This window comes from Pongo pygmaeus, chromosome 3, assembly GCF_028885625.2.
Source record: "Pongo pygmaeus isolate AG05252 chromosome 3, NHGRI_mPonPyg2-v2.0_pri, whole genome shotgun sequence".
NCBI lineage: Eukaryota > Metazoa > Chordata > Mammalia > Primates > Hominidae > Pongo > Pongo pygmaeus.
Genome location: NC_072376.2, coordinates 126,484,254 through 126,503,323, shown reverse-complemented (window position 1 = coordinate 126,503,323; position 19,070 = coordinate 126,484,254). Strand labels below are relative to the sequence as shown.

The window sequence follows — 19,070 nt, the reverse complement described above, 5'->3', positions numbered from 1 at the left end:
CCTGCACTGCTACCCTCTGTTAGATACATGATTGCTGACTCTCTCTTTGGATAAATCCTTTTAGGGACCTCTGGGTATAGTTCCTCTGATAGTCATGCCGCCCTTGGCTGGATGTTTTTAGCTGTCTTTGCAGCTCCTGGGTTTCTGGCATTACACCCCAGTTTTGGGATTACATTGCCTTGCCAGGTGGTCCTTTTGGGCATTGTCCCTTGTGAGATCATTCTTCCTGTGGGCCTGTATCCTGTCCATGAGAAAGATGCATCTTTTTCTTGCCGTTGTTGGAAGCATAGCCTGATCACAACAGAGTCCTCCAGGCTTTGCAATTCCAGGACAGCTAGCAAGCCAGTTTCCTGCCTTTAAAGTCAGATTTAAAATAGGTAGTAGTTATTTTTCTCTAACTCCAGTAGATGCATTTTTTTCAAATATTTCTCTCAGAGACACTCATTCCCTTCCAATTTGGTACCCTTGAGTAAGCTCTTTTGTGGTGTGAAGTAGGAGGTGATACAGAATGTTCTGACCACTCTATCCTGAGTAGTCCTCTCTGGGGGTCTCATTACCTTCTCTTGTAGAGCTGAAAGCAAACAGTGGGCTCATGATGACAGAATGGCTTCAAATGAACCCTTGGCAAGTTCTGATTTGGCACCTGTATCTGATAATTATTTTGTTTTTAGCCCTCAAGGTTTCAGCTAAAACAGAAAATTTCATTTGTTTTATATTTTTTAACTGATATGTCATAGTTTTACATATTTTTGAGGTACATGGGATACACAATTTTATTTTAAATATCTTGACTCAGTAGTATTTTTTTTCACTTAGGTGGCTGCTTTAAACCTCATTTATGTGTGTGTGTGTATATGTATAGGAAATAAAAGCATTCACAAATGTGGTAAACAAGGAATGTAAAATTAAATTAATTTTATTTTTAATTAATTAATTTAATTAATTCAATTAATAGAATTAAAATATATAGATGCAATACTTTAAGTGTCTTACATTTTTTAACTTGGGGATTGTAGTTCAATCAATGATAACTGCATTTTCTTTTTTCAATTCAAAGGATATTCTTATAATTGCTAGTTTAATTATTAGTTTGCAAGTACTTCAACCGTAACAACTTACTTCACCTTCCAAAACAACTATCAGTTCCCTTGTGTTTGCTTAATAAAATGTTAATTACAAATATGTTAAGTAGCATGTCTGATATAAGGACTTTTTCCCTTAAAAATAAATACATAGTATCTCAAACTTATAGTATCTTAATAGGATAGAGAGGAATAAATATAGCTTTACACATGTATAAGATTTGCTTTTTTGCCATTCTTGGCAGAGTCTGTACTGGAAGCCAATTTCTTTACCTTGACTTTCAACTTAGTGATCATTTTACTATGGCAGGTCACTCATGACTAATGTAATATAAGATATGTATGGGATTTTAATGACTAGTTTTAGCAGTATAAATGAGTTTCTATTCACTTAAAGAAGAAAGTTAATATTATAAATTATCTGAGGTATTTTAATATGCAAGTCTTTTTTGTGTTTAGAATTTAAACAATACATTCTCATCTTCTACTTTTTTTCATAAGCATAACAAGGAGCATGCATCCACACTTAGCAGCACCTCACATGTATGCAATCTGGGAGGTTCTTCCTAAGGAAAAGAAAAGATTACAAATAAAAAATTAAACTCAAAAGTGAATATATATTTAGGATGAAATAGTCATAAGAAGTTACAGATTTTAAAAAGCTGACAAATACTACAAAGCATAACAAATTCCAGAAAAATAACAAAAACATTTTTCCTCCTCCTTTGTTCACACACTTGCAGGGTGATCTGTAGTTCAGGTTCATATGCTGATAACACCTCTGGTGTGTCACATCGTTATCTCATGGCAGACTGGGAGGTGGGTGTATTTCCAAAACATCCCTATATTGGGATGGCTGGTAATAATGTACCTCAACATAGAAGTGACTGCAAACCAGGTAAATATGTTTTATTGAACCTAAACTGAATGTATGTTCAGTGCAGCTCAACTTCCCCTTTATTAGATCTCAAAAATGTTCATGCTTGCTCCAGTGTCGCCCAACACAAAGAAAAGTGTGATGGAGGAAAAAGGAGAGTGGAAAGAAATAGTGATCATAACTGATTACTGTTAAGATATCATGTTTTGCAACTTTTATGAAAACATAGGAGTCTGTAAACATTGCTAAGGTCCTTTCAGGAGTCTGTGCATATGAAGGGCTCAGAAGCCTAAGCTACTTTAGCTTCACAGTTACCTCTCAGGAGAACTCAGTCACAAAGAAATGAATAACAGCATGTTCCAGATGCTTTAAAGGAACCATAAAAAATCTGTGTTCTTTTACATTTCATTCCCTTTATTCTTCTAAATTGTTATCCAAAGTTATTCTTTTATCTCTATTTTTAATGTATTAGTATTAAACTACCTAAGGAAAATTTTCCTGTGGAAAACCATATAAATATTTTATACTTTTCACTTTTTGAATAAATTCGTGTACTTAATTCTTAGGAAAAATGCTTAAGAATAGCAAAATATGTTTATCATACCACAATAAGAAAACAAAAAAAGAAAAGCAAAATCCCTGAAGTAAGTGTTCTCTTGTGTTACTGTACAACTGCCTGTAAAAATCATTGGGGCCACTGGAAAAAGATGGTTAAGGGTGGATTGTGTTTATCTTTTTTTTTTTTTTTTTGAGACGGAGTCTCGCTCTGTTGCCCAGGCTAGAGTGCAGTGGCGTGATCTTGGCTCACTGCAAGCTCTGCCTCCCGGGTTCACGCCATTCTCCTGCCTCAGCCTCCCAAGTAGCCGGGACAACAGGCGCCCACCACTGCGCCCGACTAATTTTTTTTTGTATTTGTAGTAGAGATGTGTTTATCTTTAGTATGCCTTGTTTCCTTCTAATCTCTAGATAGCCAAAGCTTGAAGGATTTTAATACAAAGTGTCTCAAGTGACTTAGCTCTATTATGCCTAAAAGTCAAAATGGAATTGTGCAGCAAATTTCTCACAAGCAAAATTACATCTAAGGAAAGTACTGTTTGATTGTAGACTGAGGGTAGAGTTAATATATTATACAAAATTTATCTCAGTCCTCTATAATAGCATAATTGGAATAATTTTATATGAATTAAATTATTGATATACAATTAAAATAAAGATATAGACAAATTTAAACCTCTTTAATTCTTAACATGCACCAACTAATATCCTTATAACTTGCAGTTTATATAAGGGCTTGTTACTTACAATATTAACAATCAGTTGAAACATCATAGTTATTTATTTATTTATTTATTTTTTGAGACAGAGTCTTGCTCTGTCAGCCAGGCTGGAATGCAGTGGCACAATCTCGGCTCACTGCAACTTCCGCCTCCCGGGTTGAAGCGATTCTCCTGCCTCAGCCTCCAGAGTAGCTGGGAGTACAGGCACACGCTACCATGCCCACCTATTTTTTGTATATTTTTTGTAAATATATGTATTTGTATAATATATTTTTGTATATTTTTTGTATATTTTGTATATTTTTTGTATATTTTGTATATTTTTGTATATTTTTTGTATATTATTTGTATATTTTTTGTATTTTTTTTGTATTTTTTTTGTATATTTGGTACAGACGGTGTATCACCGTGTTGGCCAGGCTGGTTACGAACTCCTGACCTTGTGATCTGCCCACCTGGGCCCCCCCAAAGTGCTGGGATTACAGGCGTGAGCCACCATACCCAGCCATAATAATTTTAAATGGTACTATTGACAGATGGTCATCTGTTCTGTGTGAACTCTGTCTGATACCGTGTGTCCTAATGCCATCTGGAAGTTTTGATTTCCTCCTTTGGACAGGTCTTGACCCTGACCTACTGAGTGCTGCTTGGATCCTCTTTCTCCTGAAGGTACATGTCCTGGCTATCTGGCCATTCTGCATACCAGTCTCCTCTTATGCTTCCTGGTTTACTCCTCCTGCCTAAATCCTCTGGTGACCTTCATAAGACAAGTTTCATATCTTGGAACATGCAATGAGTGATATAGCCATGTTAACAGAATGACAGACACACAGGCAGACAGACAGAGGCACTCTCGTGAGAGGAAGACAGCACCACTATCACAGAAGGTATGAGAACTGAGGGGAGATCGCTAATGTCAGGTAGAGCTACGAAGGGTATAATCAGAGTTTCCTGCCCATCTCCTTCCTTGATCTTCCAAAGGAAATCTACAGTCCACCAACAGTCTCCATTCAATACTGTACCTCCTCCAATGTACCCTGTTCTACACAATTATGCTCCCACTTCCCCCCTTCCCAAGGGATAAAAGCTCAATTCAGATTCCCCTTAGCCCATCACCTAGAAGTAGTATAAGGCTTAGTAAGAGGCTCTCTTGAAACTTCTATTAGGTCTTAGCAGAGTACGCCCATCTGCTTCTTAATAGCTATGTAGATAGTTTATATAATCAGACATTAAATAAACATTTATATGAAAATATTTTATATAAATTAGGATTCACTATAGTTTATAATTTTAAAAGGACTACAGTTAAGTTGTATTGTCACTTAAATTGCAACTGAACAAGAGCCCTATAAAATGTAGATTTTGCTTTACATTTTCATAATTTTGTGTAAAGCATTTTTAAATAACAGATATAATGTTATATCTCTGAATAGATGCCATTATTGTCGTGGAAGAGGGAAAATAATTTCTTCTGTAGTACAACATAAGAATGGTGCCATCAAATATCAATAGTTATTCCTTTACAGTCCTGTGAAAGAGAATAAATATATTATACAGCAGCTCCCTCTTAAACAATTTTATGATAAACTATTAATCAGAAGAGATGTTTCAGATATGCAAAATGGATGAATAAAAGAATATAGTAAGTTTGTATATAAAACCGAACAATTTTATTTATTTACAAATTTTACACTCAAATAATAGTTTTTTCTATAGTATTTATTTTTGAGATGTTTAGCATATACTATAAAACTGAATAATTGTGAGTTTTTGTCCATATTTTACTGTATTCAATTTATCTCTTTCTGACCATAGATACCAGTGGTTCTCCCACTATTTCTGTTATCAGTGGCCTGGAGGGCATAATCATATGATTTTATGAAAAAGTTATTTTTATAATATATTAGGATACATGTAAAATAAATAATTTTTTATGGAATTAATATAATTTTTAATGTAGCTTTTCGGAATTTAGTTCTTTTAAAGTTGGACACATTTTTAGCAATAATAATGATAATAGTGTTGACACTATAATTTTTTGAGGACCTCTTTTGTTCCACATACAGTGCCTGGTGCTAGGTATTTTATGCCCATGTTATGGAAGGAGCTTTGGAAAAGTCAAGGAACTTGGACACCTATCTAGTAGTGGTGGGACCAGGATAGCAATTCTTGTCTGCTTCACTCTGAAGCCAGAGGTCTTTCCATTTCTCTGGCTTGTCTCTTACAGTGTGTCTAGTGTTCTACAAAATTAGGGACCTTCGTTATGGGTTTTTATTCCTCTGTAGTCAGTTGAAAATTCCATTTTCCTCCGTAGATTAAACTGCAGAATGAAGGTAAAATGAAGTAGAGGCTTGGTTCTTTTTTCACGTAATTTTTTTTTTTCAAATGTTGGGGTGGAGCTTCTCCACAAGGAAGCCATGGTTTCTAGTCCATATAGAATCAAGGTTGGACTCACATCATAATTCATAATCTACATTTGTATGAGCTTCCAGCACAGAATAGACTTTCAAAAAGTTTCACTTCTAGATTAAGATATAGAAACTTTCATTCAAAATTAAGATGTAGGAATTTTCAGCATCTATATCTAATTCTACTTTGCCATGAAAAGAAGAACAATCATCCTATATAGTTGTAGGATCTTACTGATTCTTCCAAGGCATAGTGGACAACAGAAGGACTGGTCCCTAATGTCATAAAGATTCTAGGTCAAATAGTTAAAAATTCAAATTTATGACACAATGACATAGGATAGTTTTGTAATATTTAATTATGAATTTTTAAACTTTTTGTTAAATGGATATGACAGCTTTAAATTCATATACATCCTGTTCAGGTTTTGTAGTGAAATGGCCCTTTCCTTAGCTGCTTCTACCTTGCAGTCTGTTTTTAAATGTGACCTACTTAAATGGATAGATTCTATATTCTTTCTAGAGAAATGCCTCATTCAGTGAGACATAATTTCTCTAACAAGAAAAATGCATTCACAATGTAATTCCAAAACCTCCAGGAATAAGGCCTCTGAGTAGCTACATTATAGTGCTCCAGAATCCATGCACTAAAAAATGCATCTTTCTTTAAGAGAGGATCTCTAGGTTCTCACTTCCAGCTTATTTATGATTATATTTTTAAGCTTTTGTTTTCCCTGGTTCTCCGTTCACAGCAATTGTGAAAAAAAGAAGGGGCATCCATCTTTCATTCATTTATTCAGTCAACAAACTTTTATTTAAGCCCTGTTATGTGCATCTGAAACTGTTTTATGTACTGGAGCCATTCACAGCACTAACAGCTGACAGCAATAACTCATGAAGCGATTTTTTAAAAAAATGTAATAAGCAGATGCAACAGTATAAAACTTCAAATAGTTTAGGTACATTTAGTATTATCTTCCCCTATTCTGAGAATGAGTAGCCAGCCAGGTTTCTTCCAGAGGGGCAAGTAGAATGTCTCTTACTCGAGGCTGTAGTTTCTTGGAAATGAAACAAATGTGAAAAATTTCAAAATCGAGTTAGGCTGGCTGTAGTAAGGAAGCCAGGGAGGCAGAATTAACCTGCCCTCAAAAACAGATCTGAGGCATTGATCTCAAGCTGGAGCACAAGGCCAGGAAAGGTCAGGACTAAAGAGATAAGAATAGGGAACACAGCAGCTCAGCAGCTTAAGCCGACAAGCCGAAAGGCCAGCAAGGTAAAAATTAGTGATAGAGCTGGATTTTAAACATTCCATTTTTCATGCGCCCATGGGCAACTCCTCTGTAATTTTGATATAAGATTATTTTGGGAGTGGGATTCTCTTTGTGGGGAAGGGGAGTAGAAGAGTTAAACCTTCTCGGCCATGGCAAATTCAAGCCTTCCTTAGGTTTTATCCTTATATTTGTGTGTGTGTGCCTGCGTGTGCGTGTGCCTGCGTGTGCGTGTGTGTGCATGCATGCATGTGTGTGCATGCATGTGTGTGTGTTTGTTGGAAGGGGCAGTAACTGACCAATTATGACAGAAGGCAACCCCTCCTTTTGCCCAAACCCCTCCCTTGGCATTTAGTAGGTGGTGCAGGTACCTGTGGGTTTTCACACCTCTGTAGCCTCTGAGGACTTCACTGGATTACAGGAGAGTAATAATTAATGCTAATAAGGAGGACTCAGTGGTGTCAAGAAAGATGAAATTCTTTTATATATGTCATTCATGTAAGAAAGCAATGACTGTTAGATCTTCCCCCAACCCCCCAAGAAGGTTAATATTTTAATGCTTGGGTATTTGGAGGAGTAAATAAGTACTTTTGAAATTTGCTTATTGATAAGAGCTTATTCCCTGATATTGCCTGAGTAGATATATTGTTGCTTTATGTAGCTTTAATGATATTTCTATTGTTGTGTGAAAATGAATCAGGGCTAGCACTTTAATTTGCATTTGTGATCAGGATTATCCTTTTGCATAAAGATTAAAATTTGATTTGGAACAGGAGTCAAGGATTTACTTCATTAGGTATGAATTCACATTTTCCACCTCATTTGAAATAAAATATTTTGTAAGTTAAAATATATCTTAGCTGGGAAGTAATATTATAACAACATTTCACCAAAATTCTTGAGAAATGTTTTAAAATCCAAAAGTCTTTCTACTGGTAATATTATTCCCCCACTGACTTCATGTCAAAACCAAATGATGATGTATTTTCCTTAAGGCATTGTTTATATGGCAGGTCTTCAACCATATATTACTAACAGTTTGTACCTTATCAGACCTGACAAGATTACAGCCTGAAGTGTTATATTTTGATTCATATAAGAGTATGGACTTGAGCTTCAAAGGAATAATAAGGCCAAACTATTACAGTTCAAGGACTTTAATAAATATTAAATGATAAATAAGGCTGGTTCCACAGTAGCTTCAGGGTCTGTGGATAATAAAAAAATCTTCAAATGGCACCAAACAGTATTATGGCTGTCTTGCCTTTTATAATCTGTCTTTACCGCTTGCCACTGTAGTTGTCAGAGCTGGGAATGATGAGGTAGCATATGTAATTTTTGTTGCTGACAGAATTAAAAGTAAAGGAGACTTTAAAAGTAATCCATCTCTTTAGCAGGATAAATACAGAAATGTGCTTTTTGGTAATACTGCAATAGGTATTTAATCACTCCTCACCTACCTACTCTCTCTAAAAGTCAGGTTGTGGACTTGATGTTAAATGTGAAACATACCAGGTGATATGCATTTTCATTATTGTTAATTTCTAGTTTTAATGGAAACTAGAATTTACTTATATCATCATGTTTGGGATGTCAAAACATGTCCCAGTGGGAGAGTGCAGAATGCCTATGATTCATAGAAGATCACTAAGTTATGTGATTATATGGAGGAAAAGTAAGTGAAGCTGCTTTTCAGAGAAAGCCCATCAGTACTATTGTTATAAAGTCTACTGTGGGCTGGGCACGGTGGCTAATGCCCGTAATCCCAGCACTTTGGGAGGCTGAGGAGGGTGGATCACCTGAGGTCAGGAGTTTGAGACCAGCCTGGCCAACATGGTGAAACCACATCTCTACCAAAAATACAAAAATTAGCTGGGCATGGTGGCAGGTGCCTGCAATCCCAGCTGCTTGGGAGGCTGAGGCAGGAGAATTGCTTGAACCCCGGGGGTGGAGGTTGCAGTGAACCGAGATTGTGCCATTGCACTCCTGCTTGGTTGACAAGAGGGAAACTCTGTCTCAAAAAAAAAAAAAAAAAATCTACTGTGTCAGACAAATTCTAAGATGCCCTAATAATCCTGCCTCCTGTTGTTCATGCCCTCGTACATTGAAATTGGGCCAGCCTAGTTTTTTTTTTCTAACCAATTGAATGTGGAAAACATGATGGGATATCACTTCTGTGATTAGGCTAAATAAGATAGTGACCTGCCCTTTTGCTTACCATACTCTTCCCTTTGGTGACTTTGATGAAACATGTTGCCGTATTGGCACATGCAAGGAACTGAGGGCATCCTCCAGCCAACAGCTAGCCAGGAACTGAGACCCTTACCTCAACAAGTCCTGTAGGAACTGAGTACTGCCAACAACTACGCCAGCTTGGAAGCAGATCCTTCCTCAGTCAAGACTTTAGATGAGACCCCAGTCATGGCTGACACCTTGATTGCAGCCTGGTGAGAGACCCTAAAGCAAAGGGCTCAGTTAAGATATGCCCAGGTTCCTGACCCACAGAAACTGTGAGATTATACATATGCGTTGTTTTAAGCTTCTAAGTTTGAGGTGTTAGACGCATAGCAATAGAAAACTAATACATTAGATGTATTAGTTTGATAGGGCTACCGCAACAAAGTACCACAGACTAGGTGGCTTAAATAGCCAATTGTGAGAAATTTATTTTCTCACAATTCTGGAGGCTCAGAAGTCTAAGATGAAGGTGTCAGAAGCGTTGATTTCTTCTGAGGCTTTTCTCCTTGCCTTGTAGATGCCTGTCTTATCCCCGTGTCTTCACGTGATCTTCTTTCTGTGTGTGTCAGTGCACTAGTCCCCTTTTCATATATGGACACCAGTCATATTAGACTAGAGCCCACAATAATGACCTCATTTTAATTCAGTCACCTCTTTAAACATTCCATCTCCAAATACAGTCACATTCTGTGGGATGTGGAGATTAGGATGGCTTCATATGAATTTTACGGGGAAACAACAGTTCAGCCCATAATGATAATTTTTTTTATAATTATGTTTATCTCTATAGCAAAAACTCTGTAGAACTTACTGTCTGTAAAGGTCTTTTGCTTCCCTTTTGTTCTTTATTTTAATGTAATTATATATTTTTCAGACGATTTATATATATTAAAAAATCACATAGTTCAGCACATATATTTTTATATCCCTGTCTCCATAACAAAATTCGAATCTCTGTTTATGTCTTTCATGTACTTTATTATTATTATTATTTTTAGATGGAGCCTCCCGCTGTCACCCAGGCTGGAGTGCAGTGGCACGTTCTCAGCTCACTGCAACATCCATCTCCCGGGTTCAAGTGATTCTCCTGCCTCAGCCTCCTGAGTAGCTGTGATTACAGGCGCCCACCACCACACCCGGCTAATTTTTGTATTTTTTTTGGTAGAGATGAGATTTCCCCATGTTGGCCAGGCTTGTCTTGAACTCCTGGCCTCAAGCAATCCACCTGCCTCAGCCTACCAAAGTGCAGGGATTACAGGGGTGAGCTACTGTGCCCAGCCTCTTTCATATACTTTAGGTATAACACTTTGCAATATTTATGGTATTGCTGTTAGAGGCATTTTCAAAATCTACCTTTACTTTTTGTGTTTGCTTGCATACTTCTAAATAAGTTGGAAGTAGCTTGTCTTAAGAATAAGTACTTGTTAAAAAAATAGGGAGTTTCAAGAATTTACATTTATTTGAAGTAGGTATAATTTTAGATAACGGCAGGTCCAGAGAGTATCTATCTTTGTATTTGGGAATCCAGATATAATGGAGATACACTGTTAGAGCCTATCTAATGCTAGGCTGATTTATTAAGACACTGTTTTTTGACACCTTGAGCTATTAATAGCACTATACGTGTTTAAAATATTTTTCTAAATGGCCAAAAAAATCTACATTATATATATTATATACAACAGTTCATTATAGCACACTCCAGTGGTTTTCAGAGTGCGTCTGCAGACCCAGGGAGTGCCAGAAACTCTCTTAGGGGATCTTCAAGGTCAAAACTATTTCCAAACTAAAACTAAAACATTATTTTCCTTTTATTTAAAGAAGTGTTGACATTTTTATATGTGTTGACATGTGTTGCATCATAAATGCAAAAGAAATAGTGGATGAAATTGCTGGAGGCTTTGCATTAATCGAGGCAGTGGTGTTAAACTACTGGCGTTTGTATTTTAAAATAGAGATAATATTGCCAATATAAGATGGTGGTTATAAGATTTAAATCAGATATTTTGTGTATAAGTTTTCAACTAATGACCAGTATACACTGCTACCCTTATCAGCAACATGTGTTTCTACCATGTTTTTGTCTCTCTCTATGATTTATTTTGTGTTTTGATGAGTCATTTTGGTTATATTTATGTTTATAGGTACCTCCACCAAAAAATCAAAGAAGAATATTAAGATAATTCTTCAAACACAAGTTTATAGTGGTTCATGTTTCTTCAAAGAAATGGTTAGGGAAACATAGAAAGGTAAAGATGAGCAAGCAATTCGGGATTTTTGGAAATCTTTGATATTAGGAAAAGCATCATATACCTAGGAAGTTGAGCCAACAATTGTAAGGAGAATGATTAACAGAACATATGACTGAACAGAGAACATTCTCCATTAGAGATAAAATATAATTACCTGATTCAGCGCTTATTCCATTGGCAATTCAATTTCCATATATGCATCCTCTGCTCTAAATTGGTATGTCTATACTGGGTTATTTAACTTATTACAATAATATATACTTGTAATATGTAATTATATATTACATATATAATATGTAAAGATGAGAAAGAATAGTATTGTTTTGTGTAATTTCCACTATTTTCCTGAAGTCTAAATTTAGCACTGTTCTATACTGCACTCTGTCAAGCATCAAGTCAGTGAAAAATAAAATTAGATTGTTGAACTATGTGCTATTCACTTAATTCTAAATTTGAATTATCATTGTTTCAAAATGAAATCAAAGGATAAGTAAATGCAAAGGCCTTATGTCATTTTGTTATGCTGTTTATTGTGTTTTATTATTTTTTGCTTTATTTTTGCCTTATTCTGTTTTTTTTTTTAACAGATCATCAGAAACTAGAAAGAGAAGCTAGAATTTGCCGTCTTTTGAAGCACCCTAATATTGGTGAGAAAGTATTTTTATGTTTTTTAAATGTTAATTTAAAATTTTTATGTTATGTACCACAATAAAAATGCTAATTTTATAATCTAGAATATTTATAACTTTTAAAAAATAGGTTCCTAACTTTCAGTCTTGGTATTTGATTCCTCGAAGTTTTTCTGTGTTTGTTGTTTGTTTTTTGGTGCAATCTTTGAAGTAAAAATGTGAAAAATTAAGTTTGTGGAAACAAAGATACTAATTTAATAGTGTATGTTTCCTGTTGTGCTGAAAGTTGACTGTGTACCAACCAGTGGAAAACCTGAGTGTAATTTAAAGAATAAATAAATAAATTTAGGTAATCCCTGGTTATATTAGCTTTATTTTAACCACATAATTTGGAGTCTGCTATGTTAATGAGTTCAATGTCCTTTCTGTAGAGTCGTATAAAATGAAAACAATAATCCTTTACCTAATTGGGAAAATAGTTGTGAAGGTAAAAATGAAACAAGTATAACAATTTTTTGAAAAGTTATATATATATTTTTTCAAAAGGTTGTGATTATGTATAAACACTTTAAAAAATAATATAAGATCTCATTTGAATAGTGCTTTTATGTGTCTTTAAGAATTGTTGGGCTACAGGCCGGGCGTGGTGGCTCACGCCTGTAATCCCAGCACTTTGGGAGGCCGAGGTGGGTGGATCACAAGGTCAGGAGATGGAGACCATCCTGGCTAACACGGTGAAACCCCGTCTCTACTAAAAATACAAAAAAATTATCTGGACGTGGTGGCGGGCGCCTGTAGTCCCAGCTACTCGGGAGGCTGAGGCCAGAGAATGGCTTGAACCCGGGAGGTGTAGCTTGCAGTGAGCCGAGATCGTGCCACTGCACTCAAGCCTGGGATGAGAGAGCGAGACTCAGTCTCAAAAAAAAAAAAAAAAAAAAAAAGGAATTGTTCAGCTACTGCTGCTGAAGTATGGAAAGACAGGATTTATGTCATCACTTTAGTCAGCTAAATTACATTCCATGTATCTTGTAAAAAGTTTACTTTAGGCCAGGTGCGGTGGCTTACGCCTATAATCCCAGCACTTTGGAGGGCTGAGGCAGAAGGATCGCTTGAACCTAGGAGTTTGAGACCAGCCTGAGCAATATGGCAAGACCATATCTCTACAAACTATTAAAAAAATTAGCTGGATGTGGTAGTGTGCATGTATGGTCCCAGGTACTAGAGAGGCTAAGGTGGGAGGATTGCTTGAACCCAGGAGGTTGAGGCTGCAGTGAGCCGTGCACTTCAGACAGCCTGGGTGACAAAATGAGACCTTGTCTCCAAAAACAAAAAAGTTTACCTTATAGTTATTGATTTGATTCTAGAAATAGTAAAAGTACTTTAGAATATTTATCCCTCATGAATTATAAAATAGCATAACTGTTTTCAAAATTTTTTAAATGTGATGAATATGAGAAACAAAGAAGAAAAACACAGGAAAGAAAAAGTAAATTCAGAAATACGTGTAAACTGGATTCTGTAATAATAGGTTTGATTATTTTGGAAAAATGTTACTGTCCCAGCTCCCTCAATTTTATTGTTAACCTAAGTATTTCTGATCTAGAAGCAGTGAGAAAAGGGGTAACAGTGATGTAGAATTTGCAAAATCTTTCACTGAAAAGTTTACAGGTGTTTTAATTTTATGTGTAGGAGCATTCAATTTCTATTCCTGCTTTGATGTTTTTAGTATCCTGCACTTAGTGGGTGCATCTTAGGGTCTTAAATGAATGGATACTATGGGTAAAAAAAATTGTAACACTGGCAAATTCACCTATATCATTCACTCACTCAACAGGTTACATTTCTAGGTGTATAGTAGGAACAAAACATACTGCCAGCTGATTAAAAGGAACCTTCTGGTTTGAGGAGAGAACAAAACAACTCTGACATATAAATCTACCTCTTTAGAAGCATTTTACTCTGACAAAAATTTATGGCATTTCTTGTTTGGCTGTATTGGGTTGCTAAGACTGCCAGTAACAGAGTACCACAGACTGGGTGGCTTAAGCAACAGAAATTTATCTTCTCATAGCTCTGGAAGCCAGAAATCTAAGATGAAGGTGTTGTCAGGTTTGGTTTCTTCTGAGACCTCCTTCCTAAGCAAGCAGGTGGCTGTCGTCTCACTGTGTCTTCACATGGTCTTCCCTCTGTATGATGTCTGCGTCCTCATTTCTTCTTGTAAGGACACCAGTCATATTGGATTAGGGCCCACACTGATAACCTCATTCTCACCTAATTACCCCTTTAGACACTCTATATGCAAATAATACAGTCCCATTCTGAAGTATCAGGGTTAGTATATCAACATAGGAATTTGGGGAGGACATCATTTGCCCATAACATTGGCTAAGGAGAAATTACGCAATGAACCACTATAGTTCAAAGATTACTTCTCTTGCTCAGGTTTAAGATAAAATCAAATCTTTGTTTAGTGAACTTGCAATTCCTGTGCAAAAAGTTGTTGTTTGTTTTGGTTTGGTTTGGTTTGTATCAGGTCCTCCTATGAGACTCAATTTTTGTGGATAATGAAACTAGTTTCCTCCATTTCCTCGAGGATACTGAAGTCAAACATTCGAAAAACTGCCAAGCTAAAACAAGAACTCTTTTCATTTTGACACTACATACAGACTAAACTTATAAAAAGAGAAAGTATGCTGGGGAAAGTTCTAAACTTTTGTGTCCTAGATAGCATTGTCAACACCTTCTGACACAGTGTACATCTTTTTTCGGGGATCCATAACAGCCAAATGTCATAATTCCTTGGTTACCTCACTGGAGGTTTTCTTTAACCTTTTAAGATTTCAGGAGTATAAAAGGAACTGTCACAATTCAAGGTCCTTGAACCCTAGGACCCATTTCTAACCACAAGAGAGATTTCAAGTGATCCTTTATCTCAGGGTATAAGTCATAGATGGATTAAATTTATGAGACATAATCTCAAAAATTATAACACTGGCAAATTCACCTGTATCATTCACTCACTCAACAAGTTACATTTCTAGGTGTATGGTAGGAACAAAACAGACCAATATCCCTGCCCTCATGGAGCTTGCAGTTTTGGGGGAGACAGGCAGTAAACAAAGCATTGGATATTAGATGGTGATAACTGTTGAGGAAAAATAGGAAGCAGAGAGGGAAATACTGGGTGTTGGGGTATCCCAATTTTAAATAGTTGGTCAGGACCATTTCATAGAGAAGGTGAAATACATTTGAATGCAGACCTAAAAGATGGGAGGAAGGAAGTCATTTGGCTCTCTGGGGGAAAAACAAACAAGCAAAGAAACGAAAAACATTGTAGGCAGAGGGAACCAATAGCCTGCATAAGGGCCCTAAGGTCAGTAGATTCCACCAAAGCCTTTTATCTAATGAGAGAAATAGGGGATGAATTCCTTTTCATTTTATCTTACCTTAATTGATGAATCTCCATAACATGTAATCTGACAGTGTTGTGTTTATTCATGTAAAGAACGATTTTAAAACATCAATAACAACAGTGACTGTCATAAAATAGTAAGCAACAGCCAACAGAGGAGGAGTGTTTTAAAGACAGATGCCATAAGTGGACATCTGCAAATGCATTGGAGAGTAGTTGACCCAGGGTTGTGAGGAGAGTACTGCAGTTCCTGTCGATCATCGCACTAGTTAACAGCACCACATGAATCACTAGTACTCAATCATGACTGAATCAGATTACACAGGGAAAACAGCATTTGCTCTTGATTTCCCTGACATAGGTAATGTGATATCTAAGTAATATCAGACTCTTATCCTCTTCTCCCTTTTCTCTCTTTTATTGTTTCCTTGGTTTTAAAATCAGCTAGGCTTTAGAACTTTAAGGAAGGAAATAACTATTTCTGACCATTTTTTCCCCTGTGAAAATGTGCTTGTTTCATTTTTATATTTGAATGTGTCTTTCTCTTGGCACAGAATCAATAATCTTGAAAACTTGCAGCAAGTAAAAGGTTTCTTCCAAAGAAACACATTTTAAACCAACTAAAAATGGTGATTCATTAAACTACTTTTTTTCATGTGTTACTTTTTATGTTTTTCTGACTTTAAAAGTAATACTGTTAGTGGAAAATTTGGAAAATACAACATTGTATAAAGAAGAAGCCTGAGGGCTCAACTTTTAACATTTGATTTATTCATTTTTGCCTTTTTATAATAAATCATATATATATATGTGCTAATTTTCAGCATTCTCTTGTGTGCGTTTTCATACCCCTTTAGATATATCATGAAAATGGTCTCACCCAACAAAATTTCTTGAGTGTGTAGCCATTGCCAAGGTTTGTTCTAGGCTATATGCGCTGGTGATGAAACAGTGATTGAGAGAGACAATGCCCCTCTTTTCCCAAAGCTTTGCATCCTAGTGTATAAACAAAACACCATAATAATGCCATAAGGATTTGTTCTATGCAGAGAATTAAAATAGGGTAATTTGATACCAGGGGACCGTGTGGCTACTATCAGAAACAAACAGAGCCAGACACCAGTTAAAGCCGATACAGATTTTATTTTGTACTATTGCAATCGAGGAAAGAACTGAACTTCATTCCAAACACAGCAATGACAGCTGGGGATTTATAGTCAAGGAGCAGAGTGAGGGGGCCAGTGGATGGAAGATTTTTAAGAGGAGACATCAAGGATAGGGAGTTGCTGAACTGGACTAACAAGATTCTTGCTAAAGGCAGGCGAAGGACTTAGACATTAAGGGTAGAGGATGAAGACCTTGATGAGATATCAAAGGTGGGAAATAACTTCATAGGATTCTTCATTTAGGCCGGCTTAGGAAGGTTAGGGACATTGTCCAAGGGTGAGATCTAGTTGAAAAGAGGAACCTGCCTGATGTTTGGTTAGGGAGAGAGTCTCGGTCACTGCTTTAGAGCGTTTTGTCAGGCGAGATGTATCTATGGAGGTCACATTTAAACTGATATCTAAATGACAGGTGGAAGCCATCATGAAAAAGAGGGAAAGAGTTTCAGGCGCAGAGAGCCCTCCTTGTTAGGGGAAAAGTGGGGAAACCAGTAGATGGACTGCCATGGGGGAAAGGGAGTGACTGAACAGGGTAGGTAGATATTTAACCAAGTAGGGTTTCGTTAACCAGATTTAGGAGTTTGGGTTTCATTCTACATGCAATAGGAAACCAATAGTGGGATTTTAAGCAAAAATGTATCATAATCTGCTTTGCTGTGTCTGCTGTGTGTAAAATGGTTTCCTAGTTACATGAGCACAATCAGTGATAATAGTGTTCAGTCAGGATATCAGAATCTAGTCTTATCAGCCTAGTACCCCTCAACTACATCTTCTTGGATAAGAGTTTAAACAGCTCCAGGTTAGTTCTCTCTTTGTTGTGGTCCACATGATCCAAGAAAGCACCATGCATCTTTTGGCTCAACAAATTGTAGAGTACAGCCCGTTTTTAAAGAAGCTCCATCTTTGCTGTGCTCTAGCCAGGCCATTTTTGTTTGAACCTCAAACTGGAAAGATTATAGTTGACATTAAGGTGTTGAAGCAATTTGAGGAGAACACCTTACTTTGTGCTTAGGTTAGTTAATGTTTGATCATTCTGTTCACCTTTTATTTTAATAAAATGGGCTTATTTTTCTTTGAGGAATTAACAAATTTGTTGTAAGCCAGAAATTCTGAGCTATATGTCAACATATGTATCAAATAAGTAAAAGAAAAATACCTTTCAGGTATTGAAATAAAATATTTGAGGTGATAGCCAAATTCTCAAAATTATTTGATATTCATACTGTTTTTATTCCTGGTCTTGGATTTGAGGAATTTATTGAAACTTATGGTGAAGCTCAGATAACAAACAGTGGTAAAGAGAAAATAGGAAAACAGGAAAAAAATTCATTTAATTCAACCATAAGAGTCCAAAAACAGCTGGGCCAGGAAAGGAAAAGAAAAAATATTGAGAACTTTGATCTGACTTTATCTGATTGTCCCAAGTGAGAAGATATTCATGTATGGGCCTTTATTTGGGAAAAGATCAATATTTGAGACAACTTTGCAGTTCATGGGATGATGAATTCTGTTGCCGGGTTATCCCATTCCCTAAAGACTTTTATTTACATTTTGTGTAGACTTTAGAAAGAGCAAGATAATTTTTTGAAAGTTTGAAGCAACATTTATATTTGTAGATTAACACTATCTTTATAACGTAAGTGTTTCCCATTATAATATGGCTTAATGAACTTCAGCAGCTACAGAGCAAATGGAAGAGCTATGTAACCTTTTGAATCTAGTCTTTAGTGATACCCTGGAACCCCTAGTGCAGTGAATGAATTAACCTTTCTAGATCACGTCATAGCTCAATGATTACCTCCTCTCTACTGGCTTTCCTACCCACTACCCCAAAATGCATAAACACACTCACTCATACACTACAAAGTGTAACAGAAAATAAGAGGCATAGTGTTAATGGAAAGCTCTATAGATTCATTGGGCCACAGTTTATTCTCCTTCTGATGCTGGCCTGCTCTGTGATCTGCTATACAATCCCATCCACTCACTAAGTTCTAGTTCCTCTCTTTGTAAAGCAGAGAAAATATTTGCCTTTTTTATTTCCTTCCAAGAATCAATAGAGAGAATGAGGTAATGCATCTTACTTTGGTGAGGAGTTAATATATTTTGTAAGACGATTAATTTAAATAAACAGTTGAGTACATTATTATGGGGTACTGCTTACCAAGTAGTAAATAATTAATTCATTTCTTAGCATTTAGTAGTATCTTTCTGAGATGTGCATATTCAACAATGGGGAAATATATTTCAGAAACTTTCAAGTATCATATATTCTATATGATATGTATGTTGTATATAGTATATAATATATGTATTACACATAATCAGATAATTGTAATATTGCAATAGCAGATCCTATACATTATCTAGCATAAACTCTAATTTTTTTGTTTTAATATTTAGGAAAGCTAAAATTTTCCAAATGTATATGATTTGTCCAAAGTAACAGTTCTTTACTGATATT

General features: G+C 36.1%; 1 protein-coding gene across 18 annotated transcripts in view; it reads left to right on the top strand.

Moving 5' to 3' along the window:
- Nucleotides 1-19,070, top strand: part of CAMK2D (calcium/calmodulin dependent protein kinase II delta) — a 316,681-nt gene that overhangs the window by 88,530 nt on the left and 209,081 nt on the right. For all 18 annotated transcript variants that reach the window (XM_054486326.2, XM_054486351.2, XM_054486339.2 and 15 more), the window contains exon 3: nucleotides 11,990-12,049. In XM_054486326.2, the coding sequence (XP_054342301.1) occupies nucleotides 11,990-12,049 (60 nt within the window). The remainder of the gene's footprint in view (nucleotides 1-11,989; nucleotides 12,050-19,070) is intronic.